This window comes from Chionomys nivalis, chromosome 25 (assembly GCF_950005125.1).
Source record: "Chionomys nivalis chromosome 25, mChiNiv1.1, whole genome shotgun sequence".
NCBI lineage: Eukaryota > Metazoa > Chordata > Mammalia > Rodentia > Cricetidae > Chionomys > Chionomys nivalis.
The window spans coordinates 9,748,193-9,756,205 of record NC_080110.1 but is presented as its reverse complement, the minus strand read 5'-3'; the positions used below and the strand labels follow the sequence as shown (position 1 = coordinate 9,756,205).

At 48.2% G+C, this 8,013-nt stretch overlaps 1 protein-coding gene across 7 annotated transcripts in view; it reads right to left on the bottom strand.

Moving 5' to 3' along the window:
- Positions 1–1,480: 1,480 nt before the first annotated feature.
- Positions 1,481–8,013, bottom strand: part of Tmcc3 (transmembrane and coiled-coil domain family 3) — a 251,321-nt gene continuing 244,788 nt past the window's right edge. For all 7 annotated transcript variants that reach the window (XM_057757870.1, XM_057757869.1, XM_057757876.1 and 4 more), the window contains one exon: positions 1,481–4,623. In XM_057757870.1, the coding sequence (XP_057613853.1) occupies positions 4,321–4,623 (303 nt within the window). In that variant the 3' untranslated portion in view covers positions 1,481–4,320. The remainder of the gene's footprint in view (positions 4,624–8,013) is intronic.

Sequence of the window (8,013 nt, the reverse complement as noted above, 5' to 3'; positions counted from 1 at the left end):
CCGGCACCCACATGGTAGCTTACAGCCATCTGTAACTCCAGTTCCAGGGGATCAGACATGCCTTTCTGACCTCTGTGTGCACCAGGCACACATACAGTGTACATATCTATGCAGGCAAAAATACTCATGCATACACATTGAAAATAAAAGGTACCGCTTTGTGGGGGATGTTGATCCTGGGGAGTGAGGGTGTGTAAGTAGGGGCAGGATATTCAAGAGATATCTGTACACAGCTTTCTCAGTTTTCCCTTAAATCTAAAGCTGCTTTTTAAGAGTCTATTATAAATTTATTTTACATACACGTGTGTGCACATGCATGCTCTCTCTCTCTCTCTCTCACACACACACACACACTACAGACATGGGCTCTGATAAGTGTGAAAATTTAAGAAATCTAGTTCTTTTATTCAACACCAAAGCAAACATCAAGTGTTTAAAAAATAATGGCACCTGCTTTGAATTCATCGGTGACACACCACCATGGGGGAAGATCTACAGAGAAATTACAATTTTCAGCAGATATGGGACTATGTAGCATTCCCACAAGACGGGAATTCTGCAGTGGAGGTTACAATCAGCAACCTCCATGACAGTCAGGGTTGCTGCTACAGCCCCAGCGCATCTTAAACACAGAGCACGATTAGTTGAAATGTTTCTTTTAGGACAAACACAGTAGACATGCTTTAAATATACGGGAAGGGCAACATGTAGACCACCCTCAAACGCGCAAGGTGTCACACCTCTTCTGGCCTCTTTCAGCAGAGAACCAAATCCACAACCAGAATATGGAATTTTTGCTTTATTTCTAACAAGTTACCCAGTTCCTGTCATTGACACATTTTTTTTAAAGCTCTTTATTTTCGATACAAACTGGCCAATCTGATTCTTTTCTGTAATCTGTCTATTTAGAGCCCTCAAACGTTACCTGCTAACTCTGAACCCTCTCTCCACATAAACCTGTAGTTGTTCCCCCAGCCCAAGGTCAAAAGTAAGGAAACATGCAAGTTAGGTTGTTAAACCACACTCATTCTTCTCAATAAGCATACCTGTTTTTCCAAACCCAAACCATTAGATCTGGATTCAACACTAAAGCAAAATAACAACAAAACACCCACTCTACATTCCCATACAACACAAAATAATTTGGCATGTCGAATTCAACCCCCAAGAACCAAAGTAATTAGTTGCTTGGGGGGGGGGGGCAAACTAGCTCCCTCAGCACATTCAGACCTGTATTGAAGTCTGCTGTCAGAGGCAGGGCAGTGAGTACACACAGAGGGCAATCCTTCAATAAAAACAAGAGTGCCAGGGTGTTAATGTGAATGACGGCAGCCGACAGGGTCAGAAGACCTGAACACTACTAAGCCACAAACCAGGAGCTTGGGATGGGGGCTGCTGTATTCACAGTAAAAAAAAAAAAAAAAAAAAAAAAAAAAAATCAGCGAGAGTACTTTCATTGATACATCAATTTTTTTTTGAGGGGGGGGGAACTGTTCCAGATTAATCATATACAAAATATGAGCTCGAAAAAATTCAAAACCCACAGAGGGACCATTTTTCATATCTGCCACTCTTAATGTGTTTAAGTTCTGTTTTGTCCTCGGTAATCACGACGCTGGTGATCGATCGTGATAATGTCACCAAAGTTTCAGAGTCCAGCATCTGGAATGCCTCACCAGTGTCCCTTAAAGGAGCAGGCGCTTGCCTGCTCATCCCAAATGGTTCCCGCCCCCCCGAGAAATACGTGAGATCTTTATTAACAACGTAAAGTGCAAAACAAGACTGGCTGACTCAATTGTGAATCAGTCCCAGTCCCAAGGTAAGTCACAGTTGTGCCATTGTCTCTAGTTGTGTATTTATACAATTCATTTCTTCAGTGTGTACGTTATGTGTTCAAGAGAGCAAAAGAGGGGTTATAGCCCTTAAGAGAATAATACACTGCCCGATCAAAGTCTCCTTGAACTCTGAAATCTTCCTAAAAAATAAAACGCTTCACGAACCTCCCATAAGACTGAAGCAAGGGTGCCATATGGGCTGGGCATACCCAGGTAAAGAAGACAATTTGACAATTAGTTGGAGCCAATGGAATTCAATGAATTCTTTAGGAGTCCATGATGATTTGGGTGCCCCCTGCCCCCACTCCATTAGTTTAGGACAGTGCCCATTTCTGACAGATTCTACCCAAAGCTCAGACTGAAGGGCGTGGAGTGTGCTGGCTCTAACTTCCCTCTCAACTCCCTCACGGGTCTGAGAGTGTCAATCAAGAGAGTCCTGCTAGGCTGTGCAGGGGTGGAGGGTGTGCCGACACGAGAACAAGCCTGCTCTCCCTGGGTTCCCCTGGAGACCTAACTAAGCCTCCAAGGCTGAATTCATACTGTTTCTATAAACTACCAGCAGCACTCAGAGCCACCCCAGGCCCTGACATGTTGTAAGTGCCATGGGGAAATATTGACAAACGACAATGGGGACGGGCACGGCCCAGCTTGCTTCAAGGTGTAGACAGAGGGAGTCTGATGCCTCCAGGTAAGGGAGCAGGCCATTAAAATACAAGAATCAAGGAAGGTCATGGTTCTCTCTTTCTCCCTGCTTGGACTAGAAACTTCCATCTGTTCCATGTGGGGACACAGTCATGGAAAGGAGTGGGGCTGGGAACTTCCCCAACCCTGGTTTCCAAGTACTCTACATGATTTTTTAAAAGCTTAACTCTGGAATCAGAGTGATGGTTAAATACTCTGTGAATTTTCTAAAATTGCTGAATTATTGATTTAAAAGTTGGGAGTGGCTAGAGTTCTATGAGTCCCACTCACCTAGGCTGGGCTTATACTAAACTGCTGTATGCTTTTACGCACCCCCACCACCCCGAAAACATCCCCAAGAACAGCCATTTGCAAGTGATGATCGGTAGATCTTGGAGAGCATCTTCTGAAGAAAGTAAACATTTAACGGCATCTTTACACCTTTGGCAGGTGCAGTGGGAGGACCAGGACTGGCTGGCGGCATCCAGTACAACCTTCTCTCTCCTTTGTGCTTCATCAGTAAACGGCAGCCACCGAATGCAGCGGCTCTTACATGTTTTCTGCTCACGGGTAGTGCATTTATCCTGTGACCTCAAAACTTGTCCTACTATGTGCCTACAAGACAGACGGCAGCAACTAAGCTTAACAATGGACTTAATTCTTGCTGCCCTTCACATCCCTAAGTGGACCCTCCTGACCTCATCTGGGTAAAGGGCTCCCACTCGCCAATCCACCAACCGATTAGACCAAGAGTTCACATCCTTCTTAGGCCCCCGGGTCCAGCCTCAGCACACATACGATGTATGAAGTTTGATTTTGTTGTCTTCAAGGAAAATAACACCTGGCTACACGAGTGTCGTTTGTTTTCATTCCCTGGACTCTGATCTCCGCAGATCTGAGAGCAAAGTGAATCACGAAAAGTGCATGCCATCCTCTAAGGGGATTTATCACAGCTAACTATGGCCAGATTGAGCATGAGCCTCCCATGGATGCTCGCAGCACCCCGCACTATCAGAGCCGCAGTTGGACAAAAGCACGGGCTGAGCGCTCCGAGGGCAGGGCCCTGCTAGCCAGGTGAGATGAAATCAGGTGTGTGTTTCCCTGGGCAGAAGAGGTTAGCTCATTTGTAAATCCTAGTGTCTACTGTATAAAGTGCGGGGCTACTGGTTAGGCAGACTTCTGCTGGAGAAGCAGCGATAAGATTTGCATGGTACAGGGACATACACAATTGACCAATGTGAACACCGGGCACATAACAGGACGCAGCGCCACCTGTGGACAAGTGGGATAGATCACAGAGAGACTGACTGAGCTTCCACAGACCCCACCCCTCAACAAGAGCTCAACACTGCCCATAACTTGTGTTTCCTCACTTCCCCAAGTCCTGCCATATCCTTGCTGTTTGTGGGGCTTAGAGAGCACACAGCTGCTAGCAATCACGAAGCTCAATGTGACAGAGATTCATGGGAAACACAGGGAGGCCTGTTCCTCTGGGTCGCTCTTGGTGCCAAGCGCTCAGTGAATGGGGCTCTACCGCGCCCAGCTCGCCAGGTGGGCTGGAGATCTGCTCTGATTAAGGCCGTGAGCGATGTGGGGAGAACTCCGGGGGCAGTTTCGCGTTAACCACGTACAGGGACCACGTTGGCAGCTGCTACCGGGTTAGGAGACGCTAATTATTTACAGCACACGGCTTCAGTCCTTTTCGCCGTCTTTGGCACAGCCGTTCATTCAGGAATTTGGTAGTCTGCAACAGAGTTTTCTTCAAATAAGAACTTGAGAGGATGTGAAGGCGGGAACCAGCGGCTCATCTAGGGATTATTATCCTCTCTATGGCACACAAAATATGGTCCCAGTTTTTACAAAATATTGCCAGGAGAGTCACAGCGAAGAAGGTGCCAAGGATGTGGAAGCGGCTCTTCATCATGGGCGCGACGAACTTGGCCAGGGTGGACACGCACACCAGGATGACGGTCATGAAGGCCAGAACCACGTTGATGCATTTCCCCAGCAGCACCTTGGCATTCACGGCATCCGTCTGCAGGGTCTGCTGCTCCTGCTGATGCAATTCCAGCTTAGAGATGCGCGTCTGGCAAGTTTCCAGGGCTTCCTGCAGGCAAGAGGACAGCAAGGAATCAAATACCGTTGGAATCGCAGGCCTTGTGGGAACACACGCCCAGATGTGCTGGAAGCCCCGGCTCACAACACCTAGTGCCTAGGCAGTTTCAAGTCTTCAAACTGATGGCGAGAGACAGAGGTATGAGACAGGAATCCCAAGACCCCCTTTACCCTGTCATGGGTATTGGACACACATATATGCAACCATAAAACATCGTAAGTCAGCAGTTATGGTGGTCTGCTTTTATTTTTTATTTTTTTGGTGCAAGGTCTCTTGGGAAGTAGCCCAACCTGGACTTAAATTCCTAATCCTCCTGCCTCAACTTTCCCAAGTGCTGGGATCTGAGGTTAGAGTCCCACGCTATCAGATCCTGCCATTCCTATTTCGCTACATTTATATAGGAGATCAAGTGACATAAAATAAGGGCATCTGTGGGCACTGTCGGGGACAAACGGAGAAGGGGTGGAGCTGCGTCTGAACACCACTAACTCTTAGGACAGACGCTCAAGAGCACCCCTTGACATGTCTCTTGTCCATCCATCAGCTGGCTCTACCAATACAGTGCCCAAATATCTATCTTAATCCATTTTTCTCTCATACAATCTCCATTCCAGAGTCGCCAGGACCTCTTGCTTGCCGGGCTTTGACATGTGTGAATCTCACACCCCTGTGTTCCACAACTTATATTCCCTGTAATAGCCCAAGTGACCTTTGAAAGATACACATCTCTGACACCTCTTTTCATAACACGTTCCCAAAACTTGCTTAGCCCGTGCTCATCCATCTTCTCCTGCCTTCACACAAGGCGCTGGCCAAACTGATTACTTCTGGGTTCTGAAAATGCCGGGGGACTTTGTCCACGCAGTATATACCACTGGAAACACTTAAGCATCCCCGCTCTTCACCTGTAGATGGGCCATGTATCTCAGAGGTCTCGGCAGCCCTCCCTGACCCAGCAAGTCTCCAGCCAGCCTTCCTGCACAGCTGGGAGGCACACAGGTTGCATGCAGACAGGGGCTAAGCCCACCTTGCCCTCACTGTCCACCTCAGAACAGAGTAGTGTTGTGTGTGGCAGGGGCCATTTCCTGGCTGAAGAGCCTAGCTGGCTGCCAGTACCAGGATGTCAGTTTCCAGAGGAAAGCCTGGGCCCCTGGAGACCAAAGAAGCTCACGAGAGGCAGTGCGGCCTGCCCGCACCTCCACCAGCGCGGCTACAGTCATTTGCCCAATGTGCTTGTGCAGCTGGGTCCAGTCACCTTTCCGGGCTTTAAGCAAGTATAATGGCTCCGACATTGATTTGCTTTTCTCCTGCTTGAATATACTCTCTGGGCCAAAGAACAGGGTTCTCCGTTACTATAGCAACTTTCATTATACTAGGCTCCCGACCAGAGGATACAACTTTTTCAGCTCTTCACATTTAAACGGCGCTGGCTGTCGGCACTAACGGGCATGTGCGGGAGGGAGGGCTTGCTTTCAGCTGTGGGGCCCAGGGTTTTTTTCCATTTTAGGCATGGCATGAAAGGGTGAGAGACCAAGACAGAAGGTTGTCATTTTCGGCCCTTTCACTCAGTTTACGGTAGAGAAGTTCACATCTCCTCAGACTAATCTTAGAATTCATCTTAGAACTGCTACTGATTTTTTACTAAAAGAAATATACAAGAAAATTAGGTAAGTGAATTATAAGGCCGTTTGTCCATGGCACTGAGAGATAATAAGCCCCGCGATGACTAGGACATCCTTGGTCCAGTATTTAATTTGTTTTAGATGAAGACAGAGGAAGGGATTTTCTTCAGTAGTTTAAACTGGATATTCAGGACTTTAAAGGGGGCAGAAGGGTCAGTCACCTAAAAGAACAGCAGAAATTGTGTGGGTCTGTGGGTACCCTCCACAGGCACCGTGGCAACCCATCCCTGTTGGAAGCCCACTTACAAGAACCAAGGATATCAGAAACGATGGGAAATGGGAGAGGTTCAATAGCTAAAAGCCTTTGGGGGATGTTGCTACTCAACAGGAAGATAAAAAGGAATAGCAGCATTAACTTCTTGGCTGTTTAGTATGTGGCTGGCGAAGATTCTGGTACAATAAATATCTGATTCTGTTTGATCTTCTGGACTTTTTGAAGACGAGGCATCGGAGGCACGCAGCACTGACTTGGCCAGTTTCACACAGAGACCGAGTAGTAAGAGCCCGCTTTGAGTCTCCGCGACCTTTGTCATTTATCCCGATGCTCTTTCTAGTTCTGACTAGAGACGGAGCTGGAAAACGCTGAAATGAACTCTTCTGAAGTTAGAGTTCCCTTTGGGGGAGCCCCTCCCTGGAGCTGACCTCCTCACTCCCGGAATGAGTTTCTTAAGAAAACGAGAACAATGTTAACCCAAACGTCTCCTGAGAGAGGGAACGGCACATTTAGACACCACCCCGGGATGTCCCAGGCCTGTTCTAAAGTGGGATGGCCTCAGGGCTGGTGAGATGGCTCAGTGGCCAAAAGCACTTGCTGCCAATTCTGATGAACTGAATTTGATTCCTGAGAACCACAGGTAGAAAGAGGAACTGACACCCCCGAGTTGTTCTGTAATCATCATACGTGTGCTGTGACACACACACACACACACACATGAGTAAACGTAATAAAATATGTTTTAAATAGAGTGACTCTATAGACGATAGCTCAGTTCCCCAGGCCAGTCAGTGGAGATGCCGAGGCTCTTCACTCAGAGAATAGCCAGTCCCCCAGTGTCCTCTGCTATCCGGGCACAAGGTCTCCTGTCAGCTCTGAAGCCCTGCTTCCCAGAACTGTCTGAGCAGACCTCTGGCATCAGCAAACACAGCCTCCACCAGAGCAGAATACAAGGCATGCAGCTGGATTGTAGCACACGCACCGGGGAGAGATGCCATCTTTCATGCTTCAGCCCTTCTCCCCTGTGGGGTGGGATTCAGGGGGCGGACGGCCTTCCTGATGCTCATACATCCACTACAGAGAAAGTCTGAGAACAGGAGACTGAGCAAGACTCTCCCTGTTTGTTCTTGGGTTGTTTCACAGCAGCTCGGGGACTCCGGGAGGAAGCCCAAGCTGGCCTTTGCTCATGACGTAAACTTTATGTGGGTCTACTCAGCCCTTCTGGGCCCTGCCTATCCTGTTCAGTCCAGCTTTCTCTGCCAGTCCTAAGGGACAACTTGCCATGCCTTGTTCAGGTCACTGTGCCTCTTTGTGCCTTGGTCTCCAGACCTGAGAAATGAGGCCAACAATAGAAGCAATCTCCAAGGGCTATTGAGTACATGGAAGAAGAAGGGGGGGGGGAGGAGAAGAAGAAGGGGGAGGGGGGAGGAGGAGGAGGAAACCCATACAGTACTTGGTGTTGTGATAAGAGCTGCGGGCCGCATC